We start from the raw sequence: 21421 nt of genomic DNA on the forward strand, positions 1-21421 counted from the left end.
GATGAAGGTGGCAATATTGCCTTTCCCTGTTTAATGAGTTAATGATATAAAGCAGTATACCAAGAGAGCAACAGGATATAGTAATAAGAATTAATTCTTTATTTTCAACTAGGAGAGTAATAGAAACATCTCCAGCATGTTAACATAGATTTAACATAAAGAAGTCTGGGTTATTTTTGAGTTATGGAAAAAATTTAGATATGCAAAAAAAAACCCCATTATGTTCAATTTATCCTAGGTCCAGGGTTATGAATGACATAGTACTTTGTTCATTTGGAATTTAGAAGATAAGGGACTAGGTTGTGTGTCTGTGGAGTTTGGAAGGTCAGAGACTAGTTTAGAGTTCTAGTAACAAGTTGAAAAATAGCAATGGCACAGGAATGTTCTAAAGGAATTCTAAAAGAATATTAAGGTACTTCCATGTGATTTCCATTGATTTTGGCAGGGAATAGTATGGAGAAAGGCAATGGAGACAATACTGTTGCATACATTTGGCAGAATCTCTGACATGTTTTGTTTTTTTTTTTTCAGGTTGTGTTTTTGTTGGGTATAAGGAGAAAAGACTGGAAAATGTGTTTTGGGGAGAAATGGGATAACCACTTCAAAGAAAGAAACATACATATGTACACACATAAAAACCAACTTTTGCTCACTTTTTTCTCTTTTCTGATCTTTTCCCCTCACCTATCTTAAACCCAGTTGTATTCTATGGGTAGAATCCATTTTAATTGAAGAAACACTGGAGCTGTCTAGAATCTGATTTTATGCATTTATAGTTCAGTTGGTCAGCATTTTAAAGATTACTGTTTGTTAAAAAACATAAAATTTAATTGATGCTTTTTAAATATAGGTAATATTTCAATTCATATATACCTAGGTTATTGTTGTTTTCATGCATTTCTGGTTTCTACCTTTCTACCTGTTGGTGTGTGCAAAAGGTATGTCAGGTGTGGATTGTCTACACCATAGACTTGGTTGTCTAGGGTATTGTGTTACTAGTTCAGGTGGAATGTAATTCTGCTAAAAGTTCAAGAGTACTGACACAGTATTGCTTTGTTCTCATTCTGTGTTCTGAGTCCTTTGCTCTTCTATTTTTCCTAATTTTTATTCTACTTGAATCTTGCCTTGGTTACATGCCTGACTAGGCTGCTACTTCTTCTTCTTCTTCTTCTTCTTCGTCTTCTTTTTCGTTTTTTTAGAGATGGGGTCTCTGTTGCCCAGAGCTGGAGTGCAGTGGTGCAAGCTCACTGCAGCCACAAACTCCTGGCCTCCAGTGATCCTCCCAAAGCACTGGGATTACAGGCATGAGCCACGGTGCCCAGCCTCGCTGCTACCTCTTAGTTTCCCTTTTGTTTTCTGTTGTTCCACTTCAGTTTATGGTTTGAATACTTCTCTCTTTTACAACAGAATCCTCTGTTTTAGGACCTAATCCACTGGGCCAAAGGTCTTGTTCACCTTTCAAGAATATACTTGCTAAGAAGTATAAAGAGCACATGTTTTTCCTTTTTTTTTTTTTGGTTTACTTTTGTTATTTTGTTTTTGGTGGCAGTTTATTTTACCATATTTGTTAAAACATTCTAAACTAAGTAACAAGTCTGAGAAGCAGATAATCTGTCTTTGCCTGAGCATACCAAGCTCTGAAGAGGCAAGTTTTGGGGTTCTTCTGGGAATGATTAGTTCAGATTTGATTCCATAAAAGGAATAGTAGAATTTTTAAGAACACAAATCCATCCTGCTCTACATTTCCAGAATTCTGGATTCAAATTTTGCCAAATATATCTTAAAGATGTCTGAAGATGATTGGGTGGCTCATGCCTGTAATCCTAGCACTCTGGGAGGCTGATGCGGGAGAGTCACTTGAGGTCAGGAGTTCAAGACCAGCCTGAGCAAGAGTGAGACCATGTCCCTACTAAAAATAGAAAAATTAGTCGGGCGTGGTAGTGCATGCCTATAGTCCCAGCTACTGGGGAGGCTGAGGCAGGAGGATGGCTTGAGCCCAGGAGTTTGAGGTTGCTGTGAGCTATGATGACACTACTGCACTCTAGCCAGGGCATCAGGGCAAGACTCTGCCTCAAAAAATAAAATAAAAGATGTTCTGAAGACATAAGATGATGCTCTGTAAAGTTGGTCACAATAGAGCCCTATGAGATAATCCTTAACAGAACAATAAATAAGAGCTGGACATGTTTAATTCTTTAGAAAACAGGCTTAAAGGAATACTGTTGTAATCCTGACAGTGTTCTAATTTTAGCAGCATCTAATATAGATAATTGGCCATCACTCAGAGTTTATCGTGATAGAAGGAGAATTTATCTTTTAATTCAGATATAAGCCAGAATTTGAGTCAAGGGAGATAAGTTTTAATTACCTGCTTATATTATTGACAGTCTGAAAATTCAGCAACAGCTTATCCCTAAAGACAGCAGAGGAAGGATTAGTGAGCTATTATTGCACATTGTAGGCAATATGTAGTTTTGACATGTGAAGCATCCAAGGAGAAATCAAGTGTGAGTAGTTTTGACACTCAGAAACACCTGTTGCGAAGAGCAAAAAAAAGTTTCTTTAGGAAACCAGGGATTGTCAGTAGTGAGTTCAAAGTGTGTGTACGTATGGAATTGCAAGTCAAGTAGCATAAAAACTATTTTTTGTGCTTTAAAGGAAAAAGGAAAAGTAGTTTTAAGAGGCCTGTCATTTGCATACATTCAACCTTGCGAACTAGGATTTTTTTTCCCATTAAAGAACTCTTGATTTCCATGACTTCAGAATTTATCGTTTGTATGTGTGTACATATTTATTTTTGGCATTAATGCTTTATTCTTTAAAGGAAATTAAACACAACAGAAATAGAATGCGCTATGTGTAACAGGTGGAATGGATTTACAATCTAATTTGGAAAAGCAGATATTTGAGGGCCCTCTTTCAATATGTAGTTTAACACTTGAGCAGCACATAAATTAGGTTTTCCTTGTTTTACAGATTAGTTTAATAAGTTGAAAGGAATTTGTGAACCACATAATTTGTTTTTTAAAAAAATTTATTTATTTATTTTTTGGAGACAGGTTCTTGCTCTGTCACCCAGGCTGAAGTGCAGTGGTGCAGTCATGGCTCACTGCAGCCTTGAATTCCTGGGCTCAAGCGATCCTCCCACCTCAGCCTCCCAAGTAGCTAATACTATAGGCAGGTGCAGCCACACCTGCCTAACTTTTTTTATTTTTATTTTTGTAGAGACAGGGTCTCTCTGTGTTGCCTAGGCTGGTCTCACACTCCTGGGCTCAAGCCATCCTTCCACTTTGGATCCCCAAAGTGCTGGGATTACAGGCATGAACCACCATGCTGGCCCTGCACAACTTAATACATAAAACTCTCTTTAGGAATAAATTAGGCTAGCTTTGTGTATGTTTAAGAATCATAATCTATAAAATAAGTCCTGCAACATTTTTATTTTTCCTTTCCTCATTACGTACTATTTCCCTTTTTCGCTCTTTGTTATCTCCACTTTGTACTCCTTTCTACCTTGCTAGCTAGATAAGAGAAAGCAACTACCATAATCTCTGGGCCTGGATATGTGGATTTTTAACAAACTCTCCAGGTGATTCAAATGTAAAGAGCAATGTGTGAGAGCCACTGATATCTGGGAAGTAGTAGAGAGACTCTGAAGACAAAAAAAAAAACCACGGAAAATGATTGATTGTTTTAAGGAATGAAGAAGAGAACTAAGTCAACTTTTCAGGCCTGACTTTTCTATAAAGATTATCATTTTAAAATAAATTGAAAGGGAGGAAAGAACATTGTATCTCTTTTTGGTTTGTGTTATAATTCTTCTATGTTCCACACTTATTTTTTTTATTTTATGTGGAATGCTTATTTTCAGGCCTATTATTAATGTTTTTGAATGGTTTGAAAGATTGGAAAATTTCTAGGGAGTAGTTTACGCATTGGAAAAAGTCAATTGAGGTAAAAGGTAAGATGGGTGAATCATCTATGAAGGGCTTGCAACTTTGAATACGTGATTTAACATTTGATTTAATGCTAGAGTTTGAGCACTTCATCTCTTAAGACAGTCACATTGAGAGCCAAACAAAAATTTATTTGATTATTCTTTCAGCATTGTATGTGCAGTCTCATATTCTGGATTCTGAATTTGTTTTTACCAAAACTAAACTTCTCTTATGTTAAAAATGGCTGACTGGTGAAGCATAGTGTATTTTATGATCTTTGGTTTACTATGGTAGTGTAATGTAAGATTAGTAAACGTGCTCTTCCTCTTTTATGCAGGACCAGTGGCTGTAGGACAATTTCACCGGTCGTTCCGGCGAGATAGTTTGTCTCCTTACTCCTACGTATCAACTTCATCCCACAACCACAGTACTTTCCCTCTGAAAGGTTTAGATCGGACCCCGATTCCTCCTAGAACATGGCAGAACTCCCTTGGAATGCACCCTGGACAAGTGGACACGTCTCCCACTTTTTCAGATAAAGGGGTTCCATTTCCTGTACTACAGAGGTTTCCAACTGAGGTTACCTATACGCTGCAGCCCAGTGCCACATCTGTACACGTTCAACAAGGTCCTCAAACAATGGTCAGCTCCTCCCAAAAATATAGTAACTACACACCCTCAGCGCAGTACTCCCAAGCCTACTATCCAACAGGTATGAGAAAGTTCACTGGCTTCTACTAAGGTAGTTTACAATGAGCATTTATATTTTTAAATGCATTTTAATCTCTGTGTACTTAAACACAAATAGTAGGAATATGCATGTAAGAAATGTCAAAGATTTCTTAGAAGGACATATTTCTAACAAATATATAAAATTTCATTGTGTTCTTAAGGGTTGTGAAAATTCTGTTGGTGCATAAAAGTTTATGTTTTTGGTAAAACTTTTGTATCCTCAAAATACGTCCTAGTTATAAAATTAAGACTTAGTACCCCAGAACCTTGTTTTAACTCTGCCCTTGTTGCAGTAGTTTTTTTGTTTTGTTTTTTTAAAAAATTTATATATCTATTATATGCTTTATATTTTTTTAATTTTATAGGTGAGATTACCTCATTGAAATCATTTTAGTATCTCAGGAATGAAGTTTAATAAAAAAGCATACTCTCTGAAAACTAAGTTAAATTCTTTAGTAAAAATGTGGTGAGCAGTAGAATCCCTGCAATGTTAATCCCAGCCAACTAAGAACGGGGTAGTAGCAGAGAGGAGAAACCTGACAATGACAACTGACCTGGAACTCAACCAAGGGCATTGAGGACATGCTGGTAGATCCCAGCTCACTAACTGGGAATCCTTATAGTGACCATCTCTTTTGTTTCTTGGGGGGGAAATAAGTTGTGTGTGTGGGTTTTTTTTTTTTTTCTTGGTAAATATCTTTTTGCAAGATAATAGTCTTACCATTTCACTCAAATATATTTTCTTTTTTTTTTTTTTTTTTTTGAGACAGAGTCTCACTCTGTTGCCTGGGCTAGAGTGAGTGCCGTGGCGTCAGTCTAGCTCACAGCAACCTCAAACTCCTGGGCTTAAGGGATCCTACTGCCTCAGCCTCCCGAGTAGCTGGGACTACAGGCATGTGCCACCATGCCCAGCTAATTTTTTGTATATATATATTTTAGTTGTCCATATAATTTCTTTCTATTTTTAGTAGAGACGGGGTCTCACTCTTGCTCAGGCTGGTCTTGAACTCCTGACCTCGAGCGATCCACCCGCCTCGGCCTCCCAGAGTGCTAGGATTACAGGCGTGAGCCACCTCGCCCGGCCTCAAATGTATTTTCTATTTTACAGAAACACCATAGCAGTGCCATGTGTTTCATCATGTAGTATACTTTTTACAGAGTGATGAAATGGGGCAGTAGAAACAAGACAAGGGTCAAAGCTTTGAGAAAAGACCAGAGATAGAAGAAAGGGGGCATTCCTTTGCCCTATGAATTAAGAATCAGGGGTGGGGAACCTGGTGGCCCCCTGAGTCACCAGGTGTGGCCCCTTGACAGAATCCAAACTTCACAGAACAAATCCTTAATTTTTTCAGTTATGTAAATCTGGAAGCAATCTCTGGAAGTATTTCGTTAGACCACTTCTCCCAGGCAATACTAAACCAAAAGCTAAAATAAGTGGAAAGAATGTAAATTAGAAAAGGGAATTAAATAATTTGTTGCCATTTTAAAATTGTGACTCTGGGGACTGTTCTATTTGTAATAGTACTCACTATTTTCTAGCTGTTAACATCCAAATATATACTTGTACTTTTGCCTTATTGCATTCTACCCAAATATAGCAGTAAAAGGGATGGCTTTATTTTCCCAAAACGTTTAGGTTTAATGATATTAAAACCAGAGTTTAAATTAGCTTGAGTTTTATAGATTTTTAGAGCTGCTACTCCTGGTGGATGGAGTTGAGAAGAAAAAGGGGGAGGGAATTATATGGAGCAAGGATGATTTAGCATTTTTAATCATTTTGCCCATTGGAAATTTAAAAACTTTTTTTTTACCATCTTATGTAGAAAATGGTTGAGGCCTAGTATTTTTGCAGATTTTCAGCTACTTCTTGAAGAACAAAAATATTTATGTGATCTTTAAAAATAGAAGATGACTAAGTTCATGTTTGTAAGTTATCTTATATATAGCAACAAACAGGATCATATTTTTATTACTGGGCGTTTAATCTGTTCTTAATAAACAAGTTAAACATTGCTATCTAAGTTATGATTTTGGCTGCATTCCATGTATGCACAGAATATATAGAGAGACAGGCAATCTCTGTCTTCCTTATAATTGCTTTCCATTCTGTAGCCCAGCTGGATAATTCCCCTGCATCCCTCCTTTTACCATAAATGTTTCCCTTTCCTTTCCTTTCCTTTTCTCAAACTACTAACGACTCAGAAGTTTCTGGGGAGTTGAAATTTGGAAGGACTGCAGCAAGGAGATGTAGAAATGTGCTCCGGCCTTCAAAATTTGGAATTTTGGAGACATTTTCCTTTGGAAATAGTAGATGAGGTAGTTGGGTTCTATATTACTATTAATACAGCACATGTTAGTCCTGTACTTAAGACGTAGATGGTTATAGTCTGGTTTAGGAGCTAAACCAGCCTGTATGATATGATTTCTATGGGAAAATACATTCCAAGTTCCAGTAGTCCTCGTAGAAACTCCTAGTTCTAAATTTTATGGGAAGCACTTATATATTATTCACCAGAAAACAATACAAATAGTTAATGTTATTCATTTATTATAGAAATGCTATTTGTTAAATTCTGATTTTAGAAATGTGATTTTAAAGACATTTTAGCTTGATGTAAACATATAAATTGAGAGTTGTCTCTAAGAGTTCAAGGTAAGGATTAGGAAAGAGACATTAAAAAGAGAACAAGTAAGTACTGCTGATATTTTGATAGTATACAGCACATATAAAATAGAATCTTGTGTTATCTGAATTTTTGTTTTATCTTCTTTAATACGGATAATTGAAATGACTATAAGGTTTCTGAGATTATGAGAATAAGAAATCTCATGGTGACTTCAAATACATAGAGTAGCTTTATGATATAATATAGGCAAAACTGCTTTGAACATTCGGAAGTACTGTAATATATAAATAAAAACTTACATCATTAAATACAAACGACCAGCAATGGAGAAGAAAATGCCATAAAAATACTGTACAAATACTTAATGCTCCAAATTATGGGTGAAGGAAACAAAAAGTAGTGAGCAATTTAACCAATATTTAGTGAATACCTATTTATGAAGAGTATACAAATGACTTTCCCAAAGTTAAATAGAATATCATTCTCAGAAGTAAGATAATGATCAGTTCCAAATTCAGCTAAGTCATAACAAAGGGACTAATTTTGGAGTAATGGTTATATTTGAGTCCTTTCAAAATGAACTATGTGACTTGAGGTTTAGGTCAAATTTTAATTAAAAACAACACTCAATTTCATTAAAAAATTAGTTGTGTTAAAAATGAACTTGGATCTGGTCTTCAAGTATAACCAATACATTTTGCATTTTGTAATATCACATAAATTATTATTTTTTTCACATAAATTATTAATTTCTCTAGTAAAGCCAAACACTGAAACTAAAAATTGCTATCAGACTAATAAAATGACTCACTATTATAAGTTATCTTATGTATAGCAACAAACAGGATCATATTTTTTATATTTGTTTTTCTTCCCTTGAAATGTCAGTTTTCCTTGCCTGGCTAATTGAAATTTTTTTCTGTTCTTATCACTCCTTCAAAGACAAAATGTTGTAGATCCGGCATTATTTGACTCTTTTTAGTCTTGTCTTATCTAGAATTCAGTTTTTTTCCTCTGATGTTATTTTCACAAGGTGCTGCTATAATTTAATGTCCCTCTTTTATAAAAACTTCATTTTATTTATGTATTTTTTTATAGAGATGAGTTCTCGCTATGTTGCCTGGCTGGTCTTGAACTCCTGGGCTTAAGTGATCCTCCTGTCTCAACCTCTCAAAGTGCTAGGATTACCAGCATAAGCCACAGTGTCTGGCCCAAAACTTCATTTTATACCTTATATTTTACTTATTCTCTACTACATATTTAAACATACATTAAGAATATTCATACAGTCATATTTATATAGAAGCCTGTATTGAGGAATTATTTTTCATTGACTAATGTTATAATGCTGAATTGAATCAAAATCAACTTTGTCTTTTTTTCAAAGTTAAATTTTGAACTCAAAGCAGTGATTAGCAAATTGTAGCTGCCCTTCATTTCATATTTTATTTAACAAATACTTATATAGCAATCACTATGACCAGACACCTCTTCTGAGTACTTTTCAAATATTCACTTATTTAGTCCTCACAACCGTCTTATAAAATAGTAATTATCCTCATTGTATAGATGAAGAAACTAAGGCACAACTAGTAAGTGGCAGGCTGGGAAACAAACCCAAGCAATCTTACTCAACAGTCTGTTCTTTGGCCACTGTGTTCTATTGCCTACCTGCCTCTCATAAAGAGGGTCTTTTGTTTTTCTGTTTTGTTTTTCTTTTGAGACAATTTTTTTCTGATATATCTCTTCCCCAGAGTTAATTATTCCCAGGTACGGTAGATGACGGCAGTTGGCAGAGGGATCTACCCTTATGTCCTGCTGGTGGCGTTGGAATTACTCTGGGTGATCGACTCAGCTTATCCAAGCAGAGAGAACATACGGTCCAGCTGCTAGAGTGGGAGTTTAGTTTGGGGGCTCCAGGGAGTGGGGCTGCCTCTAATTCATTTCTTTATCCCCCTACACCTAGCATAGTGCTTGGCTATAGTGGGTCCTTAGTAAATAATTTATTGAATGGGATGAACTAGTTCTAATCTCAGCTTTGCCATTAATCATTGGACGTGAACTTCAGTGGCTTATTTCATGTCACTCCGCCTCAATCTCCCTTTCTATAAAGTGGCCATAATAGTTTGGGTCAGGAATTATTTAAATAAATTCATTTATGTAGATAAACTTTGTAAAATTTAAACACTATTTACATGTAAAGGATAAAATATTTTAAAAACTTTTAGATTAGCCTAGGTATTAACTCTTTAGTGGCTGAACAAAGAAATTTATAAGAATATATGCTTTGCCCTAAGGTACAAATGATATTTTTATTTTTTATTTTAAAAAGTGTATCCTAGTATTATTATTATTCCAGCCCAGGCTGGAGTGCAGTGGCACAATCATAGCTCACTGTAACCTCAAACTCCTAGGCTCAAGGGATCCTCCTGCCTCAGCCTTCTGAGTTGCTAGGACTACAGGCACATGCCACCTGTACCTGGCTAATTTTTTTAATTTTTTGTAGAGGTGAGGTCTCGCTATGTTGGCCAGGCTTGAACCCCTGGGCTCAAGCCATCCTCCAGCCTCAGCCTCCCAAAGCACTGGAATTACTGGGTGTGAGTCACCACCCAGCCCTATCGTTATTTAAATTTTTTCTGAATTGACCCTTGGGCAAAAAGGGTTGCTTATTATTATTTTTAATTTCATTTAAATTCTAAATGTTTGATCTTTAGGCTTCTTATCCTATATAATTTACATAAACAAATATAGAATATGGAATTATAAAAGCTTTTCAGTGTTGTTCCTCTCATGCTCAGGTAGCCTATGTTGTCAGTTTCTCTGAAAGAACCAGACTTTGTATTTACGGAAAAGAGGGACTTGGCACCAGAAAGCTCTCTTACCTAACAGAAGAAACTAAGCACAATCATATTTGCCTTTTTTTGTTGTGGTGAAATATACATCATATAAAACTTAACCATTTTAAGTATTTTTAAGTGTATTGTTCTGTGGCATTAAGGACATTCACCATCGCCACCATCCAGCTCCAGAACTTTTTCATCTTCCCCAACTGAAACTGTACCTGTTAAATGCTAACTTCCCATTCTGTCCTCCCCCTGAGGTTGAGAGGTTGCCCCTGGCAACTGCCATTCTACCTTCTGTCTCTATGAATCTTACTAAATATCTCATGTAATTGAAAAAATCATGCCATATTTAATATATAAATTTACCAATTTAACTATTTTTAAATGTATAATTCATTGGTACTAATTACATTCACAATGTTATGCAACCATTACCACTATTTCCAAAACTTTTCATCACCCACATGAGACTCTGTACAAGTTAAGCAATAGCTTCCCATTCCCCCTTCCCCTCAGCCCCTGGTAATCTCTAATCTACTTTTGGTTTCAACGAATTTGACTATTCTAGGAACCTCATATGAGGAATTATACAATATTTGTCCTTTCGTGACCAACTTATTTCACTTGGCTTAATGATTTCAAGTTTTATACATATTGTAGTATATGTCAAAATGCCCTCCCTTTTTAAAGCTAAATAATATTCCATTGTATGTATGCACCACATTTTGTTTACCCATTCATCTGTTGATGGACATTGGATTGCTTCCTTTTGGCAGTTATGAATATCACTGCAATGAATGTAGGTATACAAATATCTTTTCAAATGCCTGCTTTCACTTCTTTTGGATTTCTACTCCGAAGACCTTTTCTCTACCTCACCATAAATGAGGAGGTGCTAGAGGTCTAGTTGTTATAGATGTTATCTTTAAATTAAATTTACTGTTATGATGTTTTTCCTTTTGAGTATTTATAATATTAGGCATTTTCTCACTGTTGACACTGTACTATGCTGAAGTAGATTCAGATCCAAAACATTTAAATTCTTTTGAGACAGTCTCGCTCTGTTGCCCAGGCCAGAGTACTGTGGCATCAGCCTAGCTCACAGCACCCTCAAACTCCTGGGCTCAAGCAATCCTCCTGCCTCAGCCTCCCGAGTAGCTGGGACTACAGGCATATACCACCACACCAGGCTAATTTTTTCTATTTTTAGTTGTCTGGCTACTTTCTCTCTCTTTTTAGTGCAGATGGGGTCTCACCCTTGCTGAGGATGGTCTCAAACTCCTGAGCTCAAGTGATCCTCCTGTCTTGGCCTCCCAGAATGCTAGGATTATAGGTGTGGGCCACCATGCCTGGCCCCAAAACGTTTAAATTCTATATTTGAATTATCTGCATAGGGTAAAGTATATGAACTTGTTTGCCTCACTTGTAGTAGGAGTGCTAATTTTTAATAATTCTGGCTTTAAAGTTTTTTTTATTACTTAGACATTTTTTGAAAGTGTTGTCAACTCTTATATCTGAAACTGAATTCTGTTCTTTGCAGTTTTTACTTCTACATGCAATTTCTTTATTATTTCTTACCTTTTCTTTTTTTTTAGAGACAAGGTCTCACTCTGTCACCCAAACTAGAGTGCAGTGGTGTGATCATAGCTCCTACAGCCTCAAAATCTTGGGCTCAAGTGGTCTTCCCACTTCAGCCTCCTGAGTAGCTGGGACTACAGGCACATATCACCACTCCCCACTAATTTAAAAAATATTTTTTAGAGACAGGGTCTCGCTGTGTTGCTCAGGCTGGTCTAGAACTCCTTGGTTCAAGCGATGCCCCTGCCTCAGCCTCCCTTGTTGCTGGGATTACAGGTGTGAGCCACTATGCCCAGGTTCTACATGCAATTTAATGCCTTAAGTGAACACTGCCTTCAGAAAGACACTGAAATTATCTTTATGCAGTTGAATGTGCCTTAGGACATAGTGATAAATTCAGTTTTATAAATGTTAGTGCTTTCATAATGCACATGCACAGATTAATTTGTCATATACTAAGCACATAGTTGGATTTCTATACCTAGGTTTTTCATACTCAGTGAACTTAATAATACTTTGTTCTATTTTGTTGGCTATACATAGTAGGACTGCAGTAGTAAGGAAATAGCCATTGAGGAATCTTTTTGGATTATAATCCATTAGACTCCTCCTTTTCTTCATACAGGTACCTCTCTACTTTCCATTCATTGCTGTACACTTTAAAGAACATTTACTATTTTGCTGTTTCGTAAGATACCAAATCAGCTGTCAGATATATATTAACATATTCTCTGTTGCATATTGTAGTTTCTTTATTTGTCCAAGAAATTTATTTTAAAGTACATTTTAGCAGCTGTTCAAAATGTGTAACCAATGAAGTCAGAACATAGATATATCAGAAAAATAAAGCTAACACCCTTCATTGATTTATTTGTAATGAAACACTGCTTTTTGGTACTCTGATGGAATGAACCTGCAGCGCCTAAGTCTTTTCCTACCGCTAGGGGGCTGAGTTTTCCATCGCTATTACAACTCTAGGAAAAAAGTATACTTTTTTCGGTTTCAGCAAACCCTGCCGACCCTGCTCAGTGTTTAGCTATTTGGATTCAGTTAATTTCTCAGGATATCTGTGCTTTCAAATACCTTGGGAAGTCAAATTCAAATCCAAAACATTTTAATTATATATTTGAATAACCTCCAAAGGATCAAATTTAAAAACCTGTTTGCCTAACCTATGTTGGAAGTAACAACAGCTTGAATTTTATGAGGCAATCTTAGTAATATGTGGCTTTTTTTTAGTCACTGAAATTTTTAAAAAGTCATATTCAGAAAATATCAACCTTTATATTTATATCTGAACTGGAATTCTTTGCATTATTTCAAGTTTTCTTTCTCTGTACAAAATTTAATGCCTTAAATTGCACATGATACAATGAGAAAATATTTATTTTTAGTATGCCTTTGTGAACTTCTGACATTTTAAAACTTAGTCAATAATGAAGAAATGGGGAAACATTTCAGTTAAGTTTTAACAATTCTTAGCTTAATTTCCTTTCAAAGATTAAGGAATGAGATTAGTAATTTTATTGGCACACTCAGAATATGAAAAATGTGGACATAAAAAGGGAAAGTTGCCACCTTATAATAAAGACACCTTTAGAGATACTCAGCAAGTGGAGTTCTAGTACAATTAAAATGTTACATTTCAGGAAGAAGGAAAGCTTAGGGGGAAGTACTGTGGTATATCATAGAACTTGTGCTTTGGAGTTTGATTACTAGCTCTGTCACTACCAGCTTTGTGACTTTTGGCAAATTAATATTGCTGAGCGTTAGTTTACTTATTTTATAAAGGCAATATATGTAAAGTATCTGCCACTGTGCCTGGAACATGGTAGGCACTCAATATATACCATCGTCTGTTTAATCCAAAGTTGTGATATTATCACAGATTCTCATTCATACTGGAGAATATCTCTGTCTGGAAAAGAGGAGACTCAACCTATTATTAAGTTTGCATCTGTAAATGTAACTATCCCAGTACAAAGAGTTCAATTTTTTCATGATGTTCTAACTACAAAGGGAAAGTTTGGAAAGTGTATTTCTTTAGTTAGAATAATAGCAGCTAACATTTATTGATCGCTTACTTTCTGCCAGTGCTACTGTAAGTTCTCGGTGGATATGAGTTCATTCATTCCTCACAGCTGCCACATTAGGTAGGTTCTATTATTATCCCTATTTTAATAGAATATAGAAACCGAGGCCGAAAGAAACTAACCATGCTCAAAATTGCACAGCTATTAAGTGGTGGAGCTGGGCTTCAAAGCCAGGCAGTCTAGCTCTAGGATCTGCATTCCTAACCACTTGCATAAATGATTAAAACATTTTTACATGTATTTCTACTGGATGCATTGTTTAATCATAGAATATTTGGAGAATATTTATACTTTTAAAACACTGCCCTGTCCAATTGGTTGTTACTGTTAAAGTAAATAAAACAATTATTTTAGAATTTCAAGTATATTCTGATATTTTGAATAAAATGAAATTACTTTCAATAAGAATAAACGTTTGGTTAGAAAGGTAACAAAATGTTTATGTGCTGAAGAAATCGCTTATAAAAATAGACAAGGCCCTTTTAAAGACTTTTAAAATTAGTTTTTAGGCCGGGCGTGGTGGCTCACGCCTGTAATCCTAGCACTCTGGGAGGCCGAGGTGGGCGGATCGTTTGAGCTCAGGAGTTCGAGACCAGCCTGAGCAAGAGCGAGACCCCATCTCTACTAAAAATAGAAAGAAATTATATGGACAGCTAAAAATATATATAGAAAAAATTAGCCGGGCATGGTGGCGCATGCCTGTAGTCCCAGCTACAGGGAGGCTGAGACAGGAGGATCGCTTGAGTTCAGGAGTTTGAGGTTGCTGTGAGCTAGGCTGACGCCACGGCACTCACTCTAGCCTGGGCAACAGAGTGAGACTCTGTCTCAAAACAAACAAAAAAAAAATTAGTTTTTAATAATAATAGCACCTGATTGTACTAAATATTATTTTGTTAGAGGAAGTTCTTCAAGTTTGGAGTTCTTTCCAGGTTGAAAGAGGGTGCTCCTTGTATGCTATAGAGGTTTATTTTGGTTGATGGCTTTTCTGTGTTTGAATTTGTTGCAGCTGTGCTACAGTGCTGTTCTCCTTCTGCCCACATGGATGCTCTAAGTAGCTGTGTCACTCCCACTGCCTCTTCCTACGCACACTGCAACTACTTCCAGGTAAGATTCTTGGAACAGTGGGCATACTCTGTGCTTCGTGTACAATATTGTTGACCTTGCAAAATTTCAAAGTGTAATTTTATATTAAAGAATGTCCAGAGGTAAGCTGTAGATTAATGGGCTCGGTTTTCTTAATTCTAAAAAAAAAGGGAATTGATTTAAATGATATCTGAGGATTCTTTCGGGCCAGCTCTGTTCAATATGTTAGCCACTAGCCACATGTGGCTATTTAAATGAATTAAAATTAAATGAAATGTAATAATTCATTCCCTAGTCACGGTAGCTACATTTCAAGTGCTCAGTAGTCTCATGTGGTTATTTAAATCTAAGTTAATTAAAATTAAATAAAATTTAAAATTCATTCCTTAGTCAAAGTAGCCACATTTTAAATGCTCTATAGTTTATATGGCATGTGGCTACCAAATTGTACAGTGATGATATAGAACATTTCCATCAATGCTGAAAGTTATTTTATTTTATTTTTATTTATTTATTTTTTTTTTTTTTTTTGAGGTAGAGTCTCACTGTGTTGCCTGGGCTAGAAGTGCCATGGCGTCAGCCTAGCTCACAGCAACCTCAAACTCCTGGGCTCAAGCGATCCTTCTGCCTCAGCCTCCCAAGTAGCTGGGACTATAGGCATGTGCCACCATGCCCAGCTAATTTTTCTATATATATTTTAGCTGTCCACGTAATTTCTTTCTGTTTTCATCACTTTCACCACTCTTGCTCAGGCTGGTCTCAAACTCCTGAGCTCAAACAATCCACCTGCCTCGGGCTCCCAGAGTGCTAGGATTACAGCCGTGAGCCGGCCCTGAAAGTTATTTTAAACAGTGCTATTCTAGACTTTCCATTGTAAAATGAATACTAGATAGACTCTAAAAGTGTATGTCACCAAATGACAGATTCTTCCAAGGTGGTACAGGTAATTAAACTTTTTAAGAGAAAGGAAAAATGGTGTCAAAAATGAGAAATTTAAGTGGTGGCCCCCTTCATCCTTAGCCTCCATGTTATAAACACCATACCAGTTGAGCATCACTTATCCGAAATGCTTGGCAACAGAAGTGTTTTGGATTTCAGATTTTAGAATATTTGCATATATATAATGAGATATCTTGGGGATGGGACCCACGTCTAAACACAGAATTCACTTATGTTCCATTATATATCGTATACACATATCCTGAAGGTAGTTTTATACAATATTTTTTAATAAATTTGTTCATGAAACAAAGTTTATGTTAAGTATTTATACATGTAATTTTCTGCTTGTGGTATCATGTCAGTACTTAAAAATCTTCAGATTTCAGAGCATTTCAGATTTCGGATTTTCAGATTATAGATGCTTAACCTGTACTTCAAATATTTTCTCACTATTTCTTAGGATACAATTGTTTTGATTCAAATGTTTTGTGTTGCTATTTCTAGGATAAGATTAAATCCCATGCTTTGTATTTTTATGCTAAAACTGCTAAAGATTGGAACTGTGTGTTTGCCTTGGATACATCTAGCCAAGATAGCTTCAGTTAAGAGAATATCTTACTTAGTGGCTTGAAGTACTCAAAAGAACATTGTTTTGAGAAAATCTACATAGGGAAGTAAAATTATAATCAGGCTATTGTTTGAAGAGTATAAAATCAGACTAAGGGAATTTAGTTGGTCATTTTTCATGGATACCATCAAGCCTGATATCCCAGTCCATTCATGTTCACTGGAGGGACATACCTATCCCACAGCTAAATGCTCTTGTTTGTAGATCCAGGCACTCTCTCCCCTGGATCATACTAGAGATACTCTGACAGTGTTTATGTCTTGATTATGTTTATATTTTAAATATGTAAGTTAAAACATTTTTATAGAGACTTTTTCTAACTGCAGTGATAATGCATGTTCATTATAGGAAAATAGAGATAAGCACACATAAAATTTAAAAATAGATAAAAGGGAAAGTATTTCAGATTCCATCCTGAAAATAAATGCAGTAAGTGGTTGGACTATAGGTACTGGGAGAGTGTGCATGAATGGTCAGTGTATTGTAATGGCTAAGAACAAGAGCTCTTGAGTCAGGCAAACCTCGGCTTGAAACCCAGCTCTGCAGTTATTTCGTTATGACTTTGGGTAAATTACAAAGTATCTCCAAACCTCAGATTTTTTTTTTTTATTTTTTTTTATTTATTTATTTTTTTTTATTTAATTTTACAGAATCAAAGAGTCTAACAGTATATCTTGTTAGATACAGTATGTCCTCATAATGTATACATTATTTCTTGTACAATGATATGAAATAATATGGGAAATATTCATGATAAATTATTAAGTGAACAGTGCAAGTTAAAAACAATAGTTTCATATTTTTTTCCCCACCCCCCCTTTCCCGAGTCAGCACCTTCAAGTGTTACCACTCCCCAAACGGTGCGCAATGCACTCATTGTGTAGGCATACCCCCATCCCCTCCCCCACCCCCCACCTCAGTCTGATGTCCAATTGGTGTCGTTTCCAGATTTGTATTTAGGTGATGATCAAGGAAACCAATTTTCTGCAAACCTCAGATTTATCACTTGGAAATGGAGATTATAATTTTTCACAGGGCTCCAGTGAGGGTTAAATGAAATAATGTTATATAAAGTACTTTGCGTGTGGTTGGCACATAGTAAGAACTCATTATGTGGTGCTATTGGGCATAGTAGCTTAATGCTTACCTTATACTTTTTGAGTATATACTTTGTCATTAGTGGCCTTCTAAAAATCATTGACACAATCTTTGTAGTATGTTTGGCAACATCAACTCACTGCATGTTTTATTTAACCATAGCTCTTCTGTATTTTATGTTTATAATCTCAGATAATCACACATTTATTGAATGCCTATTCTGTGCAAAGCTCTGCATTGGGCAACGTCAATTCATTACCTGTTTTATTTAATCACTATTTTTCTGTATTTTGTGTTCACAGCTTTAGATCTTTGTCACCAAGTGTGTATTGAATGCCTATTTGTGCAAAGCACTATGTGTAAGAGAATATATCTTATGGATATAAGTCTAAAAGCAACAGCTATTTTAGTCTATTGCTTTATTATTAAAAATATACAATTCCAGGAACCAAAGGATATTTGATATTTCATTGATCTTTTCCCAGACCATTTGGAACAGAATATCAGTACCTCCACCTGAATCTATAGAAGGATCGGTGGACTTGTGAGCATCTTGTGCTTGAAATTTCCGTACTGAATTTCTAAAACAATATATGATACATACAAGTGATGTTTTTGTCTATCAACATATATGAAAGAATGTGGTATATAGACATTTTATCAGCAAATAGGCAGTTGGGTACTATAGCTTTTTGGTTTTGTATAGTTTAACCCTGATAATTATTGGTCCATTCCAGTATAAAACTTAGCATAGTGTGGTTGACATATAATAGATGCCAAGTAAATGTTAACAGTAGATTTGAAGTTGCCATTGCTGAAAAGTAGATTAACATTCATGTTTTCTTGGTGAGCTTTAAGTTTAATCTGTTTATGTTTAGCGTTCATCAGTCTGAATGTTTTTGCTTTCCTCCTTAATCTCATATTTGATTTTTTATCCAAACAGTCCTATTTTTTCTCTTTTCCCAGAATCCTCCAATGCAATCCTCCTATCCAGTTGAGTTTCTGCCTTCTAATTGGCCCTGCAGTGCTACTGATGAAAATAAAAAGACAGAAGTAAACCTAGAGGCTGTCTTTCAGATAGTAGATGAGTTGCATTCCTCCCCTAAATTGGAGATGGTAAAGGTGGAGCCTGTTGAGAATCAGTGCCCGACATCTCAGTCCAACAGAGGCCAGCATATCCTAGCTAATTCAAACAACAGCAACCCATCTTCCACAAGTCAGGCTAGCCAGCTGGAACCACTTACTCCTGTAGGCTCAGATATTACGTCTTTTGTGGTCGGCACAGAACAAGCAATTACCTGCTCTCTACCACAGTCACCTGAGTACATCTATACCATCCACACAGCTCAGCCTGTTGAAAATAGCACAATGCAGGAATCTGCAGCCATCCAACAAGCTCATGTCAAACTGAAGGAGCAGCTAAGTCATAATCCATCTCCGTCTTCAGTAGTATTTGTGCAGGAAGGGCTACCGTTCAGCACACACCAGGTAAAGGGGGCAAAGAAAATAATCCTAATAAAGTTCAAGGTACCTAGTGCTTCTTGCTTAAGACTATTCTAGTAGAAAGTTTGTCCAGATTTTATTTGGGTTTAACACCAATTCATTATGCTTTCCAGAAGGATCATGTCTCAGTAGTTTTGCACAAAAGATTCAGAAAGAAGTTATCTTAACCCCCAGGCATCCTCTCACTGTGTTATGGTCTGAAGTCAACCTCTAGAGAGGCAGTCTGATTGAGCATTGTTAAAAACATTCCTTGAGTTTTTGCTTCCTATCTCAATTTGAATGGACTTAGGTATACCTGGCTGATACAATTCCATTACCCTGGAGGGATGATTTATTTGACAGATATTATGAGGAATTTCCTAGCCATTTGTAGAATGGAGGTAAGGAGATTGTTGGAGGTCTTTTCTTTTTTATAGCATCATTGAACTCTAACTTGTGAGAATTTTTGTTCAAATTTCCTTACTAATATCTGCATTCCTAAAGCAGAACTCTGACTCTAGTTTGAGGGACATATTTTGAAGGTAGAGGCTAATTCCTTTATTATTGCTAGTTTATGACCAGAAAATCAACAAACTTTGATTCTAAATACTTAGTAAGAATAATTCATCAAAAGTAAATCTAAATTAAAATCACATTTTGTGAATTAAGTATTTTTTCCTACTTTTTTTCTTGATCTTAGCCTGATACGTGTATGTTTTTTTATTTTGGATTTTTTTCTTTAATGGGACTGAAAATCTCTTCATTGTTAGAAATTCCCAAGATAACTTCTGGCAGGTTTTTTTTTGCTTTTTTTGCAGCGTTATTGGCTCTAATTTTAGATCCAAATATCTTAAAGTTTCTATCAACTCATTATTCTTTTTTGAGCCTATTAGAGCCAATAGATTATATGTTAAGATAATATTGTAAATTCAGTAGACAAAAGATAGGCCTATTATGTTTTAAATATGCCTGTAGAAAGAACACAGAATTTGTCTTTGTTCCTTCATAGTCACATCTGAATGATTTTGTATCTTAAAATTGCATTCACACAGAGTAACTTTTTCATTAACAAATATATCTTGAAAGCTGTGTTTTTAACTTTTAGCTTTATTTCATTACATGGTTTTATTTTAAAATAAGTAAAGAAATAAAGTATTTCAGAAGTTAATCACCTTGACAAAGGAATTTAACATTCCAAAGAAAATTTAGAAACTCCAAGAAAGAAACTCATATCTTATAAACTGGGCAGAATTTATAGAGGCTGAAGCGTACACAATTTCCAGGGCCTTTTTAAAAACAAAGAATGCAAAATTAATAGAATAAAGTGCCCAGACCCCACTGACACCATCTAAGAGGATCATGCCTATGGCCATTCCAATATCAAACAGGAGGGGAATTCTAATGGACCTTATGCTAGAGTGAAAAAAGGTAGTGGTCTTAACAAATCATGGTTAAAATATCTTACCTTTGTAAGTTAAAAAAAAATCAAGCCTCAGGTAAATCTTCCCCTGATCATAAGTAAATATTTTAGCTCCATATGCATTTCAGTGGTTTGTGTATAGGGAAATGTACATCTTACTACTGAATATTTAGATAACAAAGGTGGTATCATTCATCAGCATGAAAAGCCTTACAAGTTTGTTAGATTGTGTTCCTGTAATAGAACTCCTTTGATAAAATATCTTAACTTTTAGTAGATATTTTGGGGAAATCTCAAAATAATGAGTGGGTTTAATATTTTAGGTGGATGCCAGTATAAAATGCCAGCCCAGTCCACCTGAGAATATCTTGCCTTCAGAACAGATGGGATTCCTCATTTCAGAAATCGGGCCTGCTAGCAAGCCGAGTAAAGACACAGTTTTATCCACTCCGGCCAGATACAGAGAACGACGGAGCAACTCACAACAAGGAAAGTCCCCTGGTAAGGATTATTATGCCCCAGAATGATACAAGTAGAACCAAGGTGTAGAATTAATATATGAATGACAGTTTTTCTGGGTCTTCACATATTATTCATAATGTTATTGGGCCTGTCACATTGCTATTTTTACCTAGCTGTAATTTTAACTCTGTATTTGTTCTTAATTATCCTTATGAAGCATATCATATTTTCCTAATATTGTATGTAAGAATTTGAGCTTTCAAAAATACTGAACATATAAGAAAAAGCAAAGGAATTTAGATTATTTAACTTGGGGAAGGCAAGAATGAAGGGTGATTTAATAGTTATCTTCAGATGCCAAAGACTTTGTAATTACAGATGTGCCTGTTCTCTTATTCACACACTATAGGCAAGAGGGAATGTGCTTAGATTGTCCCAGGAGAAAATTAGATGGACGTTAAAGATATTATCCTGAGCACATTATAAAGATTCTGT

General features: G+C 35.7%; 1 protein-coding gene across 1 annotated transcript in view; it reads left to right on the plus strand.

Moving 5' to 3' along the window:
* Nucleotides 1–21421, plus strand: part of HSF5 (heat shock transcription factor 5) — a 31368-nt gene that overhangs the window by 1697 nt on the left and 8250 nt on the right. Inside the window, exons 2-5 of the mRNA XM_069481128.1 lie at nt 4276–4650; nt 14818–14915; nt 18529–19050; nt 20788–20965. Of these exons, the coding sequence (XP_069337229.1) occupies nt 4276–4650; nt 14818–14915; nt 18529–19050; nt 20788–20965 (1173 nt within the window). The remainder of the gene's footprint in view (nt 1–4275; nt 4651–14817; nt 14916–18528; nt 19051–20787; nt 20966–21421) is intronic.

This window comes from Eulemur rufifrons, chromosome 9 (assembly GCF_041146395.1).
Source record: "Eulemur rufifrons isolate Redbay chromosome 9, OSU_ERuf_1, whole genome shotgun sequence".
NCBI lineage: Eukaryota > Metazoa > Chordata > Mammalia > Primates > Lemuridae > Eulemur > Eulemur rufifrons.